The sequence below is a fragment of the Cucurbita moschata genome, unplaced genomic scaffold (assembly GCF_002738365.1).
Source record: "Cucurbita moschata cultivar Rifu unplaced genomic scaffold, Cmos_1.0 Cmo_Scf00004, whole genome shotgun sequence".
Classification (NCBI taxonomy): domain Eukaryota; kingdom Viridiplantae; phylum Streptophyta; class Magnoliopsida; order Cucurbitales; family Cucurbitaceae; genus Cucurbita; species Cucurbita moschata.
Window position 1 is genome coordinate 2,388,013 of NW_019268520.1, and position 21,137 is coordinate 2,409,149.

A 21,137-nucleotide genomic window follows, 5' to 3' on the forward strand; every position below is an offset into this window, starting at 1 on the left:
AATTTTGATATGCAAACTACATTATATCTAGTTTAAGTTCATTTATTCACACCTGATGGTTTATTTACAAACGTTTTAATTTACCATTCCTGAGATGCGTACTCATAGTAAATGTGTATTTTTTTAATTATAGGTATTTTTGAAGTTATTTTAATAATAAATATTTAAATATTTTATGAATAGATAATCTGCATCCTACCTCTATTAAGTTCTTGCTCCTAAGAAAGCAAAGCAAATTACTACAGAGTATCTTTTAATCTTTTATTGATTGCTTTCCATAAAAGTGTGAGTATTTTTTTGATATGAAAAAACTTATTAACTTTGTATTATTATACACTTAATTATAAAGAAGGATTATTAAATATTATGAACTAATAACCTTAAATTTGATTGGTTGTTAGAGTTGCTCTTTGGTCAACGCTCAATGACGGGAGGTCAACAACTAAAATCATATATGAGGAGTTAGATTATGATATTATCGATTTTGAGCATAAGCTCTTATGACTTTGCTTTGGGGTTCCCTAAAAGACCTCATACCAATTGAGTTACTATTCCTCACTTATAAACCCATGATCATTCCCTAAATTAGCCAACGTGGGACTTCCATCATCCAATAGAAAGACAATTAAAAATTCAAAATGCATATTATTTTTTATATATTTATCAATGAATTAAAATTAAATTAAAATTTAATGAATTAAAATTATTTTAATAATTTAATTTAATAAAAATAAACTAACAAAAGTAATAAAATAAAATTCTTAGAAGTAATTGGGGACTACAAAATATTAATTTTTTTATATAGATTTTTTATAACATTCATCTTTTAATTTATTTTATTTGGAATAAACTCAATTAATGAATTGTTTATTTTACAATTTTATTATTATTAATTATTTAATTATAATAAATCCATAATAATTTACTTAATTTATTTTGACTAAAAAAATAAAATAAATGAATTACTTATTTATTAAAATTTATATAAGTATGTAATAAAATTATTGAAAATATTTTATTTATACGGGACTCTAGTAACATTTTCTATGCAATATCAAACACCGTTACTTGATTCGTCGTCATCTTGTCCTCTGACATTCTATTACGAGGCATCTTATTCTCCATAAACAAAACTCCGACCCCTATATTAACGATACAAAAAAGTAAAAGGCGATCCCTCTGTTTTTAATTTTTTCAAAAACACTATTACGTCATATCTAAACATACTACTCAAAGAATAAATTCTTTTAGATATGACAAAAATACTTTTACCATGTCAAAAGCATCTTGGGACGTAGATTCACGATAAGTTTGAGATGACTTCTAAAAGAAAAATTGGATATTTGATTACTCGTTAACTACACATAATTACTTTTATAAAGTTGAGATTAAATTAACGATTTAGTTATAATTCTTCAACTTTGTGTTGGTTTAATCCATACACTTTAAAAACTGTCTTTTAATCTAATAAATTTTTAAAATTTTAATTTTGAATCAAATGAATTAAATATGGAATTGAAAGTTAAACTTCACTTGCTAGTAAAATATAATTTAAAAATTTAATAAATCTTAATTTTAATTTTTTTAATTTATTCTAACACAAAATTTAGGTAAGAAAATTATTACTAAGATAGAAATAGTGAAGGGCAAAACAGGAAATTTGGCAAAAATTTTGTACGTGAAGTCTTCAAATAAAACGCTCGTCATCTACAGATGCCATAATCGATTCAGGGACTTGAAATGGAGGAACGTCCCTTTGTTATTTCTACAGAACCACAGCAGGTTCGTCTTCTTTCTCTCTTTATCCTTCGTTACGTATTTGTTAGTCGATTAGTTATGAATATTTGTATCCGTTATACACTCGATTCATTCATTTGTTATTCTTTCCTGTGATTTTGGAGTTGATATGAAGTGGGGAACACTCTTCTGTTAGGATTCTGTAATCTTGTTTCTTGCATTTGTGCAGTGCCGTTTTCCTGCAAATCTGTCTACTGGCCTTTTGTTTGTTTTGATTCATGTACTGTTTTGTTTTCGTCTGAAAACTCCTTTTTAGAAGTTTTGATTGAAGGAATTGTTATGGTTGGGGTTTGTTTTTAGTGAGGAATTGAACATGGATTAACTTTTGATTATTGTGATAATTGGTTTGGGGAATTGAATGAATGGTTTTTCTATGTTGCGTAATTTGTTTATGAGTCTTTGAGCCCTTTCTTCCAATGTAGTTTTTGTTTGCTTTTGATGGATGGGGCTCCGTTGGTTTCTACAAATACATCTAGAGATTTGCAGGAAGGTTTTGTGCCTCCAAGTTGTGTTCAAACCATCTCTTAAGATCAATTATTCAAAGGAACAGAACACCCAACAACTATCTTATAAGGGCCAATCAATTTAAACTATTATCAAAAGGAAAGAATTATGAAATCTGTAGATAAGTGGAGATTTCCCACATGAATTATTTGCATGATACTTGTCCTTGTCTTGTAAGGTGGAGGATGGAGGTGAAAGTCCGAGGTACACTATTGATGAAGCTCTTGTATCCATGGGTTTTGGGAATTACCAAATTCTTGTGCTTGTTTATGCTGGAATGGGATGGGTTTCAGAAGCTATGGAAATGATGTTACTCTCCTTTGTTGGACCTGCAGTTCAGTCTGCGTGGAGCCTTTCTCCCCGTGAAGAGTCTTTGATTACCAGTGTGGTTTTTGCAGGCATGTTAGTTGGAGCCTATTCATGGGGCATAGTTTCTGATATCTACGGACGAAGGCAGGTCTCCTTTATTCTAATATCATTTCACTTTCATTTACATATGTGTATGCTTGATGATGCGACTTCCTTCCACTTCTTAATACATTTTGAACAATCTACTTGCATCCTTGGCTTTCAATTTGAACAATCTTTGGACTGATACTTATAAAAGATTGTATTATATTCCAAACTTTGAAATTGAGTTCTTATGATATAGAACTGAACGTTTATGACAATCTTGATTCTATATTTTCTTTGGTTTTTCATTTTGACTTTTCTCATTCAGGAAAGGTTTCTTCATTACAGCAACAATCACTTCCATCGCTGGATTTCTAAGTGTTTTTGCCCCAAATTATATATCTTTGTTGATTCTTCGCTGTCTAGTTGGCGTTGGGTTGGGAGGTGGCCCTGTACTTGCATCCTGGTTCTTGGAATTCATTCCTGCTCCTGAAAGAGGCGCGTGGATGGTTATTTTTTCAGCATTCTGGACCATTGGAACAATCCTTGAAGCTTCATTGGCATGGGTATAATCTAGCATTCAGTTATGTTCCAGTGCATGTTCATTTCTGGTCAAGCAAATGATATCTAATTTTGGAGATTTTTTTAACTCTTATAAATTTTACGTAGTATTTCTAGTGTTCCCTTCGATAAAATTTCATAGTAGCTGTATGCAAATGATCTGTGATATATCACGCCCTTATAAATGGTATCAGAGCCAAGTACCGAGTGATTTGTCAGGACTGAACTCCGAAGGGAGGTGGACATGAGGCAGCGTGCCAGTAAGGACGCTGAACTCCAAAGGGCGTGGATTGTGAGATCCCACATCGGTTGGGGAGGAGAACGAAACATTTTTTAGAAGGGTGTGAAAACCTCTCCCTAAACCCTAACAACTAGTTTTAAAATTTTTGAGGGGAAGCCTATAAGGGAAAGCCTAAAGAGGACAATATCTGCTAGCGGTAGGCTTGGGCTGTTACACTTTTCTTATCTTATTTTATATATTTTTGTATAGTCTATGCTTTTCAGCCGAGACCATTAAAATGGTTGCAGTCACCTTTATGTATACCCTCTTACTTGCAGATGGTCATGCCAAAATTGGGCTGGAGGTGGCTCCTCGCACTTTCTTCTTTTCCTTCATTTCTCCTACTACTCTTCTACCAATTTACTCCGGAGTCCCCACGATATCTCATTTTACAAGGTAGAACAAGTGATGCAGCTATTATTTTAGAGAAAATAGCACGACGTAATAGAACAAATCTCCCTCCTGGTGTTCTTGTTTCTAGTGACACATGTGATTTTGAGAAGCAACGTATTCCCCTGGAAGATGCACATTTGCTTTCACCAACACAAACGAAAGTTGAAACTTCTCAAGCAACAAAATTTAATATGGTGGGTCTCTCTCCATTGTTAAAGCTTCTTTCTCGAGAACTGATTGTGTCTACATTGCTCCTCTGGGTGGTTTTCCTTGGAAATGCCTTCTCTTACTATGGCCTCGTGTTGCTGACCTCTGAGTTGACTGGGACAAGTAGCTGTACGTCTACTGATTTACATCTAAAAGAACATGAAGATTTCCACTTCCGAGATGTCTTTATCTCTAGTTTTGCAGGTAACAGTCTTCTGGTAGTTCCAAAGTTTCCTCTAGTTAGGGGCAACCGTTTGTTGCATGGATGATAATCTAACCACAAATATTCTTTGAAGAGTTACCTGGTCTCGCATTATCAGCTGTCATGGTTGACAAAATCGGGCGTAAGCTATCGATGTCTTCACTGTTCTTCCTGGGCGCCACATTTCTATTTCCCCTAGCGTTTTATAGGATTGATGGATTGACAACGAGCCTTTTGTTTGGAGCTCGCGTATGTATCACATCTACATTCACAGTTGTCTGTATATATGCTCCTGAGGTAAGTTGGAAGAGAATGGTTTGTTGTTGTCTGCTTTTGTAACTACGCTTTTTTTAATCTGGACTTGCTTTCTCCTATCATATACCTTTCTTCTTTAAAACTGAACTCTTTTACTCTTCATGTTATGGATTGTTATAGATTTGCTCTCTTATAAGAACATCTTTATTTTTCCGCCATGTTTACAATTCTTCTTGCCTTGAGATTTTTATGTAGTTTTTCTCGAGCTCTTTCTTATTTATACTCTTACAATCTATGCAAACCACAGATATATCCGACCTCAATCCGAACAACTGGATTTGGGGTGGCTAGCTCTATTGGAAGAATTGGGGGAATGTTATGCCCTCTTGTGGCAGTAGCTTTGGTCAAAGGATGCCATCAAACAGCGGCCATTGTTTTGTTTGAGATTGTATTATTTGTGTCAGGGATCTGTGTTGTGTTCTTCCCATTTGAAACCAAGGGACAAGATCTTCCTGAAACAATGTAGCTGGAAAGCTCAGAAATCATACTGATCACATACTTCTAATTGGACTCGATCTCGCCCCCATTACCTTTGTTCATTACCTGCTGCTATAGATGTCGTTGAAGAGACCGTATCCTTCAGTATCGACTCCAGGCTCGTCGTGCACATGTATAATACAAGGTGTACAAATGCTATTTGTATTCTCAAACTATTAGATGGATAAAATGTAGGACTTGCACTAGAATAAGCATATGAACGTATTTATGTTCCGATCAAATTCATGTGGTTTAGACACTTGTTGTAATATCTTTCGCGTGTACTAAACACATAGTCGTCTCTTTTGTCGAAGATCTCATATTGAAAAGCTTAAGAGACTTCTCGATGTTTATAAAAATATACCTTTTACTTCCTTTGTTGTTATTTGGTTTTTGTTTTGAGATTGTACCGAGCATGAAGCCGAATGGATATTCAGTTAAAAAAAATTCGACAAAAAAAAGGAAGAGAAACTTCACCCATGGAGTTAATAATCGTTCAAAATAGAGATGTTTATTTTACTCGTAAGGTCATAGCCACGCGGGGACTCGCCCCAAATGGAGAGGAGATTCCCAATTTAGACGGAGAATGAGGGAGGAACTGGGATACATCCCGTTAGATAAATTGGGTAAGAGTCGGGATTATATTCTCTACTCCCGTCTTCGCCTTATTCGGCTCCATCCCGTCTAAAAACTATATTTTCTTAGGGTTTAATTTAAGGTTGAAATGGTAAATTGGTGGGAGTGATAAAAGCAGGGCCAGAAACTAGTTATCCCTTTTCTTCCCATCCTACTATATTCAAGCCATCCATATCAACACGTGGATCAACGCCGATCTTCAAAAAAGCGTTTCAAAAATCAACACACATTATCCAGAAGAAGAGGAAGATGATTCGATTCTCGAAAGCCAGAGCAGAGTAGAGTCAAAATCGAATCCAAAACTTCAGAATGATAAGCCATGTAAAAGGTCCATTTCCACCGATACCAGCCCTAGCGCATCCAAATTGGAACAGCGCCGTCGTCCGATTCACCGCTCCGCTTGCTCTAACCAGAGCCAGTTGCCGGATTGCAACCACTGCGGCGGCGATTTTGGCAGCTGCAGTTGTGATTGTTTCGCCGGCGCCGTCAGCCGCTGTCGAGAGTAGCAGCAACTTATCGGAACAACAAGAAGAAAGTACTACGCTGTCTAACATTCCGCAGACGCTTTCCGGCGAGTGCGCGCAGCCGAGCGACTGTAAGAAGGCGAGAATTCAACGGCCGAAGTCGAGGAAGGCGGAGTCGTGTACGATCAAGTGCGTTGGAACATGCATTCGAGGCGGTGATGGATCTCCCGGAGAAGGCCCTCTGAACATCAGAAGGTAAGTAAAGATTATTGGAAAATGGCTATTGATGAACACACACAAATTTGTAGGACATTTAAGCCGAATTCTTAGTGTTTGATCTCTGGAATTTCTTCGTTTATTGTTTACAGACCGATTGTTGTTTTCAAGCAAGGTTTTCGAAGTCGTCAATACTGGTACGTATACCTCTTTGAATCTCATAGTAATTTTAATTTTATTCCATTTTTGTTTGAGAAAAAAAAGTCAGTAAATGAAACATTTGAAACCAAGTTTAAAATTGAAGAACAAAGGGTTACCAATTGGGGATTACCACCAACTAGACGCCAGTGATCAACGACCATTTCAGGTAATGGTCAGTTGTTGCTGGACTCGATTTCTTGCCACCGGTCCTGGACACTAGTCATTGTTCGCTCGGTCCCAATCATTGTTCATCAGCCCCCAATCTCAATCAATGTTCTCCTATCACCAGCCATCGATCACCAATCCCTAGTCTCAGTCGATGGTCTTTGATCCCAGATGCTACTTGGTCCCTAATCTCAATTGGCGACCCTTGATCAGTCATTAGTCAGCGATCCTCAACCTTGTTGCTACGATTGACGGTTCGGTAATTATAACGACCCAGATCTACTGCTAGCAGATATTGTCCTTTCGGGCTTCCCTTCAAGGCTTTAAAACGCGTCTACTAGGGGAAGATTTCCACACCCTTGTAAATGATGAATTGTTCTCCTCCCCAACCAATGTGGGACATCACAATCCACCCCCCCCTTTGAGGCCCAGCGTCTTCGCTGACACTCTTTCCTTCTTTCAATTGACGTGGGACCGCCCTTAAATCCATTTCCTTTAGGGCCAGTATCGGCACACCGCCTCGTGTCTACCCCCTTCGGGGAACAGTGAGAAGGTTGACACATTGTCTGATGACTGGATTTGATACCATTTGTAACAACCTAGATCAGAGTCAGACACCAGACGATGTGCCAATCTTCTCGCTATTCCCCAAAGGGGGGTGGATTTGGTGAGGGTCCCACGTTGAATTGGAGAAAGGAACGAGTGGCAGCGAAGACGCTGGGCCCCAGAGAGGGGTGGATTGTGATGTCCCACATTGGTTGGGGAGGAGAACAAAATACCCTTTATAAGGGAGTGAAAACCTTCCCCTAGCAGACGCGTTTAAAGCCTTGAGAAGAAGCCCGAAAGGGAAAGTCCAAAGAGAACAATATCGGCTAGCGATGAATTTGGGCCATTACAGTAATTGTTAACCACCGACTACTGTCGGTGACCAACTCTAACCACCACTAAAATTTGAAGTTATTAGTTCGTATCTCGTGTTTGCATATATTAAGTTGTCAACGAAGTCATGCCTGTTGGGTGATGAAAGTCTCACATCGACTAATTTAGGGAATGATCATGGGTTTATAATCAAATAACCTTCTCTCTCCATTGATAGGAGACCTTTTGAAGAAGCCTAAAGCAAAGCCACGAGAGCTTATGCTCAAAGTGGACAATATGTTACCATCATGGAGAGTCCTAACCATGCCTAACTTTAAAACCAATTTTCAAACCTTCTTAATAATTGGTTAAGTTTTGGGGATTTTGCAGTTTGGTGGAGTGTTCAGATATCTGCAATTTGATCGGCGATGGTGATGATGGACCTTGACTACACTTTTTTTTTTTTTTTTTTTTTTTCTGCGCTATTTTGTTACTTTCATTACAACCTTAAATTCATCTTTTTCGTTCTCAAAATTAGTTTTTAATATTTTATTTTATGTGTTTTTTTTTTCTTTTGTTGCATGAATAGCTCTTTTTTTTTTCTTTTCTTATTATTTAAAAAAAAAGTTTTTTTTAATATAAAATTGATTGTTTTAAATATTAGTAAACCCGAAAGAAATGTAAATGCTATTTGATTCTATTTTTGAGATTCAAAAAACTAAACCAAAACTGGATAACATTTTTTAACTAAAAGAACACTAAAAAATGCAAAATCCAAACGAACCGAATCCAACATCTGTTTGATTATGATCAAACAGGCATTTTGGTGAAATTTGAATTTTTTATGTTTTGGTGTTGATCAACTTTAAAATTTTCAATTCTAATTAAAATTTTAAAAATTAATTTTGTTTAGCAGACACAAATAAATTTAAAATTTTTAATTTTGTAATTAATAGATACATTAATTTTTAGAATCATGACCTATTAAATATATATTTAACAAAACATGTTAACGTTTTACAAATATGTGAGGGCCCATGGAATACAAATTTAAAACTTTATGAACATATTATACACAAAATAAAAAATTTAGAAATTTATTAAATACGAGTTTAAATATCATATATTGACACAAATCTAGATTGTATATAGATTAAACGTCTAATCTTATATGAACTTGTGCCTCGAGAGTGAGGTCTTTAGGGTCCTTCACTAGACATAGTAAATCTTTTTTTATTATTATAAACATATTAATTTATATATTTTCATAATCGTTTAATATCATGTTGCGAAAAAAAAAAAAAAAAAAAAAAAAAAAAAAACTAGTAAATTTTAATATCTTTTCTAAGAGACCACCCATGAAATTCATATATAAAAAGAACAAGACAAGAGATTAGCCAAACTATATAAAATGAAGGGAAAAAAAAACAAAGGATAAAGCTTATTGGGACTGTATAAATATGCACATGAATCACCCTTAGAATATGAACTAAACTCCCTTCCCCTTAGATGCAAAATATACAAAACTTAGGACCACCATTTCCACCTACCTAACATCAACAATTCTTCCTAAAATCTAAATTTACACCCACATTGTGCAACCAACCAAAGGCAGCATGGATGAAGATATCATTGCAACGAAGATTTCTCAGCCAAAAACAAGTATCGAAAGCGAGAATCGAAAGGAAGAATACCACAGTTTCGAGACCCGATTAGGCTTTGTCGCCTCTGAGATATGCAACCCTGAACAAACGCAGCTTGATGGGGTGGAAGGTAGTGAGATATCCACACTGCTAAATTTGCATCGTCAACCGAGTTTTTGGCGAAACAATATAGCAGTTTCGGTACCAATAATCTCCCTTTGTTGCTAACACCTACCGAAGCTCGAATGAAATCGCGTTGTGCCTCTACAAGATCCTCTTGAATATTGTTTGCATTGTAGATCCTCACCTATGTAAGTAGAAAAATGTTAATATGTTGGTTCACTATCTTACACGTGAGTTTTTTGGTCTAGAATTACCGCGGGAGACGAGTACGTTCCACAGCTTAGAGCGAATGTTAAAAGTGGTTCGTGTTTGTCTATTGCGAATCTTCGCTGCTCCTCGGTCACCTTCGACTTATGAAGAGCCAGAAGCAAAGCCTGGTTATGATATAGGGTAATGAGGCAATGAAGTGTGTACAGAGAATAACCAAGAAAATGTAAGAACATTTTATAGCAAGTGCATACAATTTGTGGCCTGTGAACTGGTGGTTTCATCTTGAGGATGCCATATTCAATTCCTGTTGCACTGAAAGAATGCCCCCCAACTGTGTATGCTGCCTGTAAGAGTACATTTCAAATGATATACATCATTAACACCCAAAAACAAAGAACCTGGAGATGAAACTACACATTTTGACTGAACCGGTGCATTGCTTGCTTTCAAAGTGATATCAAGAATGATACATGAACACAGACTTTGAATGCACATCTTATCTTATGCAGCCAAGAAGGGTCTCACTCTTTCCATTACACTCATGCATCTCAAGTCTTATCACCCAAGCCACCTGTTTTGTTTCCTCTCCAATTGATGTGGGATCTCACAATCCACCCCCCCTCGGGGGCCCAACGTCCTCGCTGGCACACTACTCGGTGTCTCGTTTTGATACCATTTGTAACAGCTCAAGCCCATTGCTAGCAAATATTGTCTCCTTTGGCCCGTTACATATCGCCGTTGGCCTCACAGTTTTAAAACGCGTCTGGTAGGGAGAGGTCTTCACACTCTTATAAGGAATGCTTCGTTACCCTTTTCAACTGATGTGGGATCTCACAGATGACTACTTGTGGACGAAAGTAACTATAGGGTAAACCTGAAAACGACCTAACTATATTTTATAATTGAACACAGAAGAAATATGAGGCTCTAAAATATGTATCCACGTACAAGGAAAAAGAGAGGAGCAAAATAATGCCTGAAAATTCAAACCTTTTGCATCAAAGAGAAAAGTTTCAGTTCACTTTTTGGAACTCCATAAGCCAGGTAAGCCTGTAAAAAATAAGACAAGATATGAACAACCAACTTAGCATCTCTTTGTGTAATAGCCCAAGCCCACTTCCAGCAAATATCGTCCTCTTTGGGCTTTCCCTCAAGGTTTTTTAAAACGCGTCTGCTAGGGAGAGATTTGCACACCCTTATAAATAATGCTTCAATCCCCACATCTCATAATCCACTCCCTTTCGGGCCACAGCATCCTCATTGGTACTCGTGAGATCCCACATCGATTGGAGAGGGGAACGAAACATTCTTTATAAGGGTGTGGAAACTTATCCCTAGTACACGCATTTTAAAAATCTTGAGGGGAAGCTCGAAAGGGAAAGCCCAAAGAGGATAATATCTGCTAGCGGTGGGCTAAGGCTGTTACAGTTTGTTTCTCCATATTTTACAAATATGCTCACAGCTGACCATGAATGTATTAAACCAAATTCAAGAAGGAGAAGCGACTTACATGCATGATCAGTGCATTATATAAGTTAATCCAGAACGCTAGTCTTTCGTCTCTGTTTAAGTGAATGGGATTCACTTTTGCAAGCTGCTCAACAAGAGTGCTGTTCACAAAACAGATACATTAAAGCAAAAACAGGCCAAAACTAGATTGCAGTAAGATAATATGGTCTATGAACACTACCGGAACTTCCTCAATTCACCAGCAGCATATTCTAATTGCTTCTTCCCGACCGACATCCAAGAAACTTCAGCTGCCTGTGAATAATTCCCAATGTCAGCCCAGCTTAATTTTCCACGTACACTGTATGGATCACAAGCATTCTGTGTGGCTAATACTTCAGAGCTACTTGGAATATCAATTTGTGGACTTTGTACTCTCGATGAAATAATCGACCGTTCAGATGACGACCACCACGACGAATTGGAGAGATGTCCTCGGGGTGACACAGGTGAGTGGTTTTCTATTGTTGATGATTTGGATGGCACAGCTGAATCTGCTAGTGAGATGAATATGTTCTTCATACATCTGACCATTTCTTCTGACAATATATTAGGGTGATGCCAGAGGCCACTTGCTAGTGGCCCTCGAGACATTTTGTCACATTCTATTGGTCGGGAACGTTCATTGACCTCTGTCACCGACGTCGTCTCAGGATGTGTTTCAACTAGGCCAACTGCACTCTGATTCAGCATAAACAAAGCTACAGCGTTAACTAAATGCATTGAAGAACTCAGCAGAAAAACGAAGTTTTAGGTAAAGAAAAGATGTATATTTACATCAAAAGAAAAGAACATTGTGGTGAGATACCGATTTTTTCTTGGTGTCAGAATTGGAGCAACGAGAAGTTGAACAAGGTGATGAATGCATTAGACGATATTCTGCAAGCTTTCTTTCATTCTTTTCTTGACTAAGTTGGAAATGTAAAGAGACGATTTCTTGCTCGAGCCGTACAACTGCATCTTCCAACACTGCAATGCTGGATAAAAGATCTTGGGCCTGCATAAATTTCAACCCAAGAATATTGCCACAATAATTTAAAATTAGAAAATATAACACAAATAAAGGAAATTTTGAATAATTAAGATGCTGGAGGTGTAACAATTTAAGCCCATCGCTGGTAGATATTGTCATCTTTGGGATTTCGAAATGCGTTTATTAGGGAGAGGTTTCCACACCCTTATAAGTAATGTTTTGTTCCCTTCTCCAACCGATGTGGGACCCCCCACCCAATCCACCCCTTTGGAATCCAGCGTCCTTGCTGACACATTGTCCGGTGTCTGACTCTCATACCATTTGTAACCGCCCAAGCCCACCACTAACAGATATTGTCATTTTTGGGCTTTCCCTTCTAGGCTTCCCGCAAGATTTTAAAAATGTGTCTACTAGGGAGAGGTTTCCATAGCCTTATAAGGAATGCTTCGTTCCCATCTCCAATCAATGTGGGATCTCACAATCGACCTCCTTTGGGGACTCAACATCCTTGTTGACACACCGTCCGGTGTCTAACTCTGATACCATTTGTAACCACCCAAGCCCACCCCTAGCAGATATTGTCCGATTTGGCCGATTACGCATCGCCGTCAACCTCACGATTTTAAAACGCATCTTTTCGAGAGAGGTTTCCACACCCTTATAAGGAATGCTTAGTTCCCCTCTCCAACCGTTGTGAGATCTCACAATCCAACCCTTGAGTGCCAGCATCCTCGGCACACCGAAAAAGAAAAAAGAAACAGAGAAGATCCTTGAGGAAACTAAAATTTGGTAGCTCTAAAGCACTTAAAATGGCTTTACTTCACTACCAGTATATTATTTCATAATCCCCCAAAGATCATCATTATTAGTAAAATTGGATATTGAGGAGGTTTTTCAGATTTTGAAGCATAAATAGAATGGAATATGTTTTAAATCATTAAACTCACCAACTGGGTACTCAATAAATTGCGTAGTTAGAAGCAACATACATGATGAGGGAGGCATGAGAAGTTGGCTAATCTTAGATCCTTCTTTTGAATAGCATCTTCAAGCGAGGTATGCAGCTCAATCTCTTCTTGCAACTTTTGTTGTAACCTTCTCACCTACAAAACAACATTTTTAACCCAACAATCAAACCAACTGGGAATTTCCTAGTCATGTTGAAACACTAAGTTCAATAGATCCAATGATCTTGGAAAAAGGAACAGGATGACAGGATTTCTTTGAAGCGTAGGTAACATTTCCTGATGCTTTACTAACTTAAATATAAACATGTTGAAGGCAAATCTATGATGATATTTAGACACTTACATCTTGTTCAAGCTGAAATCTGTAGGGAAAAGAACCATCATCTTTCTCCAATATGCCATGATTGCTCTGCTACATTAAGCAAAACTCAGAAACAATGGGAAATGTAATGCGTAGATTACATTTTACAGCCAAATCATGTTGTTAAAAAGCAATATATGGCTAGATTAATCGACTCGCTAAAACATTATGACGCTACTAGTGTTAGAAACAGAAGGAGAAGAAGATCTTTCAATTTTTCCTCTCCTAGGTAGTTTGATTCTCCCACCATATTTATCAGAGCTCTCTAAGCATCGTGCCACATAAGCTTGTCGCCCATCACAAATTAACACACAGTAAAAGAATAGTATAATTGAAAAACGTTAAAGCACGAATTGGAACTATTTGCTAATAGATACGAAACTAAAACAACTATTCAAGTTACTTAAAATAGTCTCCTAAGCCCACTGTTAGCAGATATTGTCCTCTTTGGGCTTTCCATCAAGGTTCTTAAAACGCGTCTGTTAGAGAAAGGTTTTCACACCCTTATAAAGAATGCTACATTCTCCTCCCTAACCGAGGTGGGATCTCACATTTTCTATGTTCAGAACTTAGCTGATACACGAGAGAGAAATAAGTTTACAAGCTAATACCAATATAAAGCAAACCCCTCAATCCTGTACATTGAGCATAATAGTTGGCATTTATCAGCTCAGTCGAAGGTTGAGGACGTATGGCTCGAGGTGAAGGAACCCAACCTCAACCACTTTGCAGTAAGCAATTACCTTAGTTCGTGCTATACAGTGACTAGTAGTTTGCAGTGAGCAATTATCAGATATTTGCACAGAACAAAAAACAGCAATTATTAGTTAACAACAATTGTGTTTGCGGGTATCATTATTTTTCACTCTCAAGTCAGTTTTTGTTACAATCCAAGCCCACCACTAGCAGATATTGTCCGCTCCATTAGCTTTACGGTTTTAAAACACATCTACTAGGGGAGGTTTCCACACCTTTATAAGAAATGCTTCGTTTCCCACCCAACCGATGTGAGATCTCACAGTTTTTGTGCATAACGTCGAAATTAAAGTAGAACATTAGAAAACATTGTAATCCTTCCTTCCATTTATACCCAGTAACAGAAAACCATGTCCATAACACCTTACCTCTAAAAACGAGTCAGCACAGCCAAGCTCAACAACATTCCCTGAATTAGAACTGAACCCAGAGAGGGGATCACATCTGTGACATCATAATGACAATAAAAGGAAAGAAAATCATTGAAAAGGAAGCACAACTGGATCTCTACAAAAAACAAAAGAAATGAAGAACGTAATAAGTCCAAGGAGAAGAGCAGCTTTACAAGCAAACTCCAGTTTGAGCAGGTAAATCCGACATTCTGGGTTTATGAGGTTCAGTGGCCTCTACATAACAAAAAAAAGATCCAAAATAAGCATCACAAGTCCCATTCACCCCAAAATCTAGATTCTAGGTAACCCACATCTTAAACGAAGAACCCATATCTGCTAACCTTACAGAGCATCCGAATCGAGAGCCATGGCCCAGAGATGCAGACTCATAAATGCACAGTGACGCCGTCGCCTGCGAAGAGACGATATAATAAAAATGAAGACAAAAAAGGAAATAGCCCCTCATGAAGGCACAGTTACGAGTCATTTTCAAGAAGAAAAGGCAACCCATTACACTATAAACACAATGAGAACCAGTGAACCTAATCAAACGATGTTTCAAAAGTAAGGCATAAACAAAAGAAAAACCCAAGGAAGAGCCGAAAAAACTAAACTGATGTGATGGGTGTTCCGCGAAAATCAGGGCTGAGCCCAAAAGGAAGGAATGATTCAAGTTTTTGTGGGAAAGTGGAGCTGTTCGTTCTTCAAATTTATTTTCGTTTCCGCTTTTTGCAGTGGGAGTGGTTAAAAGTTTTGAAGTTGAAGCCACAAAAGTTAAGCAATATGATTAAATAAAGCAATAAAGGAGCCTCCACTGTCGCAGCGACCCACTTCCCTCGTGTTGGTGGAAAGTCGGTGGCGTTTTGTGTATCAGTGAAATTCATATCAATATCTCATCTCATCAACTAAACGTCAAAATTCAAATTTAATCACACTTAGCTCCTTCATTTATTATTGTTGTTTTAGATTAGGGTGGGAGATTCAAACACTAATCTTTTAGTTAAGTAATAAAACGTGACCTAAAAGTCAAACCAATCTGAAAATACTATTTTTTGTTATAGATGGATAACTTTATCCAAAATCAAAATATAAAGTGACATTTTTTACGATACCCAACAAGAAAAAGAAACCGTTCATCATCCAATTCCGTAAACATCGTACGAAGAATTGGCAAATGTAAGATTTTTTGGACAAAACGCCTTGAATCAGAGGAAAAGAGGGCATCAACGTGGCACTCCTACTGCGAGAAAGATCTTCGAAATGCTCATCTTCTTTGCGTGGTTGGGAAAATTCAGAGCCATGAACAGTCCCTTCTCAGCTTCTACCACTAATTTCCATTTCAGTTTTGCATTTTCTGGGCTTCTTCCTTTTTCTATGGGCGAGAAACCAAATGGGTTGCTTTCATTTTCCAATCCAAACTTCAAACTGATCGATTCCTCAGGTCACCGTTGGTTCAGAGTTCAATGCCTATGGAGGCAATGGCCGCGACGATATCTTGTGGGAATTTGAGCAGTACAACAACCCATCAGTGTAAATGGAAGCAGAGATTGAGACGGTCGTCAGATCCATACAGAACGGTCTTCTTCTCTAATTCCTTTCGGAGTGGTAATGGAAGGTTGTCCCGATCGTTGATTACGAGGGCCGCTGCGAATACTGACAATAAGGGCGAAAAGAAAGCTGCTGGTGAAGAAGAGATTGTGGATTCTAGTGAAGGGTTTCAACAGCCGCCGCCGCAGCCGAAGATTACGTTGGACGATGTGAATCCGGTGGGGTTGGGACGGAAGTCCCGCCAACTGTTCGATGAAATGTGGAGGAAGTTTTCTGGGTTGGGACAGATCTCGAGGACCACACGGATGGATGATAAGGAAGCTCTTGATGCTCTGCTTATTAGGAGAGGGGCCTATGTGTGAGTTTGCTATCCCTGGGGCTCAAAATACCACTGTGCTTGTTGTTGGTGCCACTAGCCGCATTGGCCGCATTGTTGTTCGTAAGCTTATGCTCAGAGGCTACAGTGTCAAGGTTTTACTTCTTTTGTTCTTGTGTGATGAAATCATGTTTGTAGATGTTATATTCATTGAGCCATCGATTTATCCTTATGCTAAGCAGGCTTTAGTGAGGAAGGCAGATGATGATGTCGTGGATGTGCTTCCACGGTCGGTGGAAATAGTGATTGGAGATGTTGGTGATGCTAATACCCTTAAGGCTGCTGTGGAAGGATGCAATAAAATCATCTATTGTGCAACTGCTCGTTCCACCATTACTGTTGATCTCTTCAGGGTTGATCATCAAGGAGTTTACAATATCACCAAAGCATTTCAGGTCTGTCTTTCTGCATTCATAAATCATAATCACCGAGCACTTTATTTGTAATAGCCCAAGTCCACCACTAGCAGATATTGTCTTGTTTGGCTTTTGAACTTTCCCTCAAGGTTTCGTTCTCCTCCCCAACCGATGTGGGATCTCACAATCCACCCCTTTCGGGGCCCAGTATCCTCACTGGCACTCATTCCTTTCTCCAATCAATGTGGGTCCCCCCAATCCATCCCCTTCGGGGCCCAGCGTTCTTGCTGGCACACCACCTCGTGTCCACCCTCCTTCGGGGCTCAGCCTCCTCGCTGGCCTATCGCTCGATGTCTGGCTCTAATACCATTTGTGCCCAAGCCCACTACTGGTAGATATTGTTCTCTTTGGACTTTCCCTCAAGATTTTAGAACGCGTCTACTAGCGAGAGGTTTCCACACCCTTATAAAGAATGTTTCGTTCTCCTCTCCAATCGATGTGGGATCTCACAATCCACTCCCTTCGAGGTCCAGTGTCCTCGCGGGCACTCGTTCCTCTCTCCAATCAACGTGGGATCTCACGGTAATGGAATGGACTGGACTGTTGATTGCATTTTCACTGAAATCTTAAGCATTATATATTGGCTCCTTTATTTCTTTTAAATGTCATAGTTGCCCATTCATCTATTCTCACAATAGATCATTCATGCAAACCCAATACCCACGAAAGTGCTTGGCAAAAGCTGATACCTGATATAAATTGCAGGACTATAATAATAAGCTAGCCCAACTTCGAGCTGGAAAAAGCAGCAAAAGTAAGCTTCTGCTTGCGAAGTTCAAATCTGAAGAATCGCTGAATGGCTGGGAAGTTCGCCAAGGAACTTACTTCCAGGATGTTGTTGCTGCTAAGTATGATGGAGGCATGGATGCAAAATTTGAATATACTGAAACTGGAGAGGCTGTCTTCTCAGGTAAAACTCATTTATGCTGAACAAATCATACAATAAGATATGAATCAGCATATAATGTTTTTGACATTCATTGTAGGATACGTTTTTACAAGGGGAGGGTATGTTGAGTTATCAACAAAGCTTTCCTTACCATTGGGATCCACTCTTGACAGGTTCCTGATTTACTTAACTATCATTATCAATTTTGGTCAAGAGTTCTTCATTTTAATAAAGGTTTTGATTGTAAATACCTCTGTTTCTTCTATGTTTGATCTCAAGATATGAGGGGCTCATTCTTTCAGTAGGTGGGAATGGTAGATCTTATGTGTTAATTCTTGAAGCTGGTCCTTCAGCTGATACAACTCAAAGTAAACTATATTTCTCAAGATTTAGCACAAAAGCTGGATTTTGTAGGGTAAGAATCTCTTAACAAAAGTATTGTAATATCATACAGATGCAAACATCTTGAACATATTCAAATTTGTTGATATCGCCATGTTCAAAACAGTTTACAAGATTGTATCAATGATTGACAGGTTAGAATACCTTTCTCATCGTTCCGCCCTGTAAAACCGGATGATCCTCCTCTTGATCCATTTCTTGTGCATACATTGACCATTCGTTTCGAGCCCAGGAGACAGGTTGGTGCGTCAACTCTGTAAGAGATGATCAAGTAAAGCAACTTTATTATACAGGATGCATGATAAAGACCATAACTCTACGTTCAATTTTGCAGAGCGCTGTTGAAGGGCCTGCAGCAGGCGTAAAGCAGCAAGACTTGAGAAGCTTTGAACTAATATTGGAGTATATAAAAGCCTTGCCTGTGAGTTATTTTAGGTGCTTCTACGTTTTTCATTTTGATGGGCATCATTTGAGGAATGTTATATCAGCTGTAGTCTGCTCTGACTTCAGTTTGGCAAATGCCTTGATCATTAGTACATGATAAAGTTATGGCATGTTTGATCACATTGTCGTTTTTTTGAATTAAACATGTTTTCTTACCATTTATTTATTTTGTTTTTCATCTTCTTTAAGAGAAGTTTGGAGTTCATAACCAAATTGCAAAAAGAAAATCAGATTTTTTGAAAGCCACAGTATTGTTTGATAATATTTTTGTTCGGGTAGATGTGAAACTACAACATGGGCATGATTTGTACTATGTATCTTGTGAGATTCCACATCGGTTGAAGAGGAGAACGAAGTATTCCTTATAAGGGTGTGGAAACTTCTCCCTAACAGACGTGTTTTAGAACGTGAGACTGATGGCGATACGTAACGGGCCAAGGCGAACAATATCTACTAGCGGTGGGCTTCGGCTGTTACAAATGATATCAGAACTGGCCATTGAACGGTGTGCCAGCGAGAACACTGGGACCCGAGAGGGGTGGGTTGTGTGATCCCACATCAGTTGGAGGGGAGAACGAAACATTTCTTATAAAAGTGTGGAAACATCTCCCTAACAGACGCGTTTTAAAACCGTGAGGCTGAGGGCGATACGTAATGGGTCAAAGCGGACAATATCTGCTAGCGGTGGACTTTGGCTGTTACAAATGGTATCAAAGCTAGGCAGTGAGCGATGTGCCAGCAAGAATGTTAGGCCCCCAAGGGGGTGGGTTGTGAGATCCCACATCGGTTGGAGAGGAAAAATAAACATTCCTTATAAGGGTGTGGAAACATCTCCCTAACATACGCTTTTTAAAACCGTGAGGCTGACGGTGATATGTAACGGACCAAAGCAAACAATATCTGTTAGCAGTGGGCTTGGACTGTTACATATCTCATTTGGTTTACATATTTTCTTACGAAAGCCTCCATAATCGTCAAATTGGTGTGTTTACAGACTGGGCAGGAGACACACTTCATCTTGGTTTCATGTACAGGATCTGGTGTAGAACCAACCAGAAGGGAGCAGGTTCTCAAGTCCAAAAGGGTATCCTTCTTTTCCTCATATTGTTCCTTTTGGCCATTTCACTATTCAGTGTTGTTTATAAATGTATAGAACTTCTTGCCTTCAGGCTGGGGAAGATTCATTGAGAAGATCAGGCCTTGGTTACACAATTATCCGTCCAGGCCCCCTCAAGGTATAGTTTTCACAGCATTCGATATGTGTGTGACAGTAACAATTGAAATGTGAGCAGTTTTCCAAGTTTCTTGTTCCTTGTTCTTCAGAAATGTAACAAAAAATTTGTTGATGCAGGAAGAACCTGGCGGCCAACATGCCCTCATATTCGACCAGGGAAACAGGATAACTCAGGTAAGAAAAATGGTCTTTTTTCCTCAACATAGACGATCAAACTCAGTCCTTACTCCTTTGCTGGTTTACCATTTCAACATTTTAGGCCATAAGCTGTGCTGATGTTGCTGATATCTGTGTAAAAGCGTTGCATGATTCTACTGCAAGAAACAAGAGCTTTGACGTGAGTAGAAACTTTTCTTTCATGAGCATTACTGTTCTTTCTCACGACCAGCAAAGTTAAAGTTGTACTGTTTCCAGGTTTGCTATGAATATATTGCTGAGCAAGGAAGAGAACTCTATGAGCTGGTAAGAAACCAAGAATCTTTTTCCGTGTCCAACTTTTAACAAGTTTCATTTCTTATGCTTGATGCTTCAGATAATCAGAACTTATTAATCATGTCACAATCAAACATTTAAATCAAATTGGAAGAGTTCGTTGGAAGTCGAAAACTACTTGGTACCAACTTATTGGTCTATTAAGAACGTTACCCTTCTAACCACCTTGGGTTGGTCCAATGGTCAATAAGGGCTAAGCCATGGTGGCCACCTACTTAGGGTAGTTACCTAGACAACCAAATATAGTAAGGTCAGGTGGTTGTTCGGTGGGAACAGTCGGGGTATAGGACAAGCTGGCCCGAACACTTGTGGATATAAAAGGAAAACAAAATGTCGTGGTGGTGAGTTTGCTAGTCGTCTTCAAGGTCTCATGCTTTTATGTGTTTGTTTGCAGGTAGCTCACTTGCCAGACAAAGCCAACAACTACCTGACCCCTGCCTTGTCTGTTCTGGAAAAGAATACATGATACAGTATCATAGGCTTCTTCTCATCACCTCCAAAGTTCGTATTCATCAACAACGAATACTACATCTCTTGAAAGCTGCCTCTAAAATCATATTTCTACACAGTATATACAAAACATGTACAAATTCATTCCCTGTTTGGCAATAGTTCTTCTTTTCTATATAAGAAATCAAACTTCGTTGCATAAAATTGAGTTTTTTCTTCAAAATATTTTCTCTATGGATTGAATAGATGGATGAGTACACTTCATAAGATGATAATAGTGGG

General features: G+C 38.5%; 3 protein-coding genes and 1 pseudogene across 7 annotated transcripts; 3 read left to right on the top strand and 1 right to left on the bottom strand.

The window, feature by feature from the left end:
* The first annotated feature begins 1,699 nt into the window (after positions 1 to 1,699).
* Positions 1,700 to 5,504, top strand: LOC111442397 (organic cation/carnitine transporter 7-like). 2 transcript variants are annotated; one of them, XM_023079790.1, is made up of 6 exons: positions 1,700 to 1,782; positions 2,480 to 2,754; positions 3,023 to 3,260; positions 3,784 to 4,339; positions 4,432 to 4,634; positions 4,900 to 5,504. In XM_023079790.1, the coding sequence occupies exons 1-6, from the start codon at positions 1,741 to 1,743 to the stop codon at positions 5,116 to 5,118; spliced, it is 1,533 nt and encodes a 510-aa protein (XP_022935558.1). In that variant the 5' UTR covers positions 1,700 to 1,740; the 3' UTR covers positions 5,119 to 5,504. The 2 variants fall into 2 exon arrangements, with proteins under 2 accessions (XP_022935558.1, XP_022935559.1); XM_023079791.1 differs by having other exon boundaries at positions 3,814 to 4,339.
* Positions 5,505 to 5,896: 392 nt separating this feature from the next.
* Positions 5,897 to 8,215, top strand: LOC111441457. Of its 3 annotated transcripts, XR_002710160.1 has the most exons (4): positions 5,897 to 6,484; positions 6,598 to 6,642; positions 6,936 to 7,070; positions 7,709 to 8,015. XR_002710160.1 is itself a non-coding variant. In XM_023078453.1 (3 exons), exons 1-3 carry the CDS (start codon positions 6,075 to 6,077, stop codon positions 7,018 to 7,020), a joined length of 540 nt encoding a protein of 179 aa, XP_022934221.1. In that variant the 5' UTR covers positions 5,897 to 6,074; the 3' UTR covers positions 7,021 to 7,157. The 3 variants fall into 3 exon arrangements, 2 of the variants coding, with proteins under 2 accessions (XP_022934221.1, XP_022934222.1); XM_023078453.1 differs by lacking the exon at positions 7,709 to 8,015 and having other exon boundaries at positions 6,936 to 7,157; XM_023078454.1 differs by lacking the exons at positions 6,936 to 7,070; positions 7,709 to 8,015 and adding an exon at positions 8,060 to 8,215 and having other exon boundaries at positions 5,900 to 6,484.
* Positions 8,216 to 9,058: 843 nt separating this feature from the next.
* LOC111442459 lies at positions 9,059 to 15,364 on the bottom strand. 2 transcript variants are annotated; one of them, XM_023079903.1, is made up of 13 exons: positions 15,219 to 15,364; positions 14,946 to 15,016; positions 14,778 to 14,838; positions 14,581 to 14,656; positions 13,439 to 13,504; positions 13,117 to 13,230; positions 11,963 to 12,151; positions 11,336 to 11,835; positions 11,156 to 11,255; positions 10,636 to 10,695; positions 9,897 to 9,989; positions 9,690 to 9,809; positions 9,059 to 9,619 (listed from the first exon to the last, which is right to left on the bottom strand). In XM_023079903.1, exons 3-13 carry the CDS (start codon positions 14,810 to 14,812, stop codon positions 9,299 to 9,301), a joined length of 1,674 nt encoding a protein of 557 aa, XP_022935671.1. In that variant the 5' UTR covers positions 14,813 to 14,838; positions 14,946 to 15,016; positions 15,219 to 15,364; the 3' UTR covers positions 9,059 to 9,298. The 2 variants fall into 2 exon arrangements, with proteins under 2 accessions (XP_022935671.1, XP_022935672.1); XM_023079904.1 differs by lacking the exon at positions 15,219 to 15,364 and having other exon boundaries at positions 14,946 to 15,187.
* A 243-nt stretch (positions 15,365 to 15,607) lies between these two features.
* On the top strand, positions 15,608 to 21,124 carry LOC111442025 (annotated as a pseudogene).
* The last annotated feature ends 13 nt before the right edge of the window (positions 21,125 to 21,137 follow it).

Excerpts from the sequence above, each read along its gene's own strand:
- LOC111442459 (XM_023079903.1), bottom strand. The coding sequence starts at position 14,812 with ATGTCGGATTTACCTGCTCAAACTGGAGTTTGCTT. Across the intron at positions 10,696-11,155 it reads ATAATGCACTGATCATGCAT|GCTTACCTGGCTTATGGAGT; the intron begins GTAAGTCGCTTC and ends TATTTTTTACAG. Across the intron at positions 9,990-10,635 it reads TTTTCTCTTTGATGCAAAAG|GCAGCATACACAGTTGGGGG; the intron begins GTTTGAATTTTC and ends GTACTCTTACAG.
- LOC111442397 (XM_023079790.1), top strand. The coding sequence starts at position 1,741 with ATGGAGGAACGTCCCTTTGTTATTTCTACAGAACCACAGCAG. Across the intron at positions 1,783-2,479 it reads TTTCTACAGAACCACAGCAG|GTGGAGGATGGAGGTGAAAG; the intron begins GTTCGTCTTCTT and ends TTGTCTTGTAAG. Across the intron at positions 3,261-3,783 it reads TTGAAGCTTCATTGGCATGG|TCACCTTTATGTATACCCTC; the intron begins GTATAATCTAGC and ends AAATGGTTGCAG.
- LOC111441457 (XM_023078453.1), top strand. The coding sequence starts at position 6,075 with ATGATAAGCCATGTAAAAGGTCCATTTCCACCGATACCAGCCCTAGCG. Across the intron at positions 6,485-6,597 it reads GGCCCTCTGAACATCAGAAG|ACCGATTGTTGTTTTCAAGC; the intron begins GTAAGTAAAGAT and ends TATTGTTTACAG. Across the intron at positions 6,643-6,935 it reads TTTCGAAGTCGTCAATACTG|CCATCGATCACCAATCCCTA; the intron begins GTACGTATACCT and ends TCCTATCACCAG.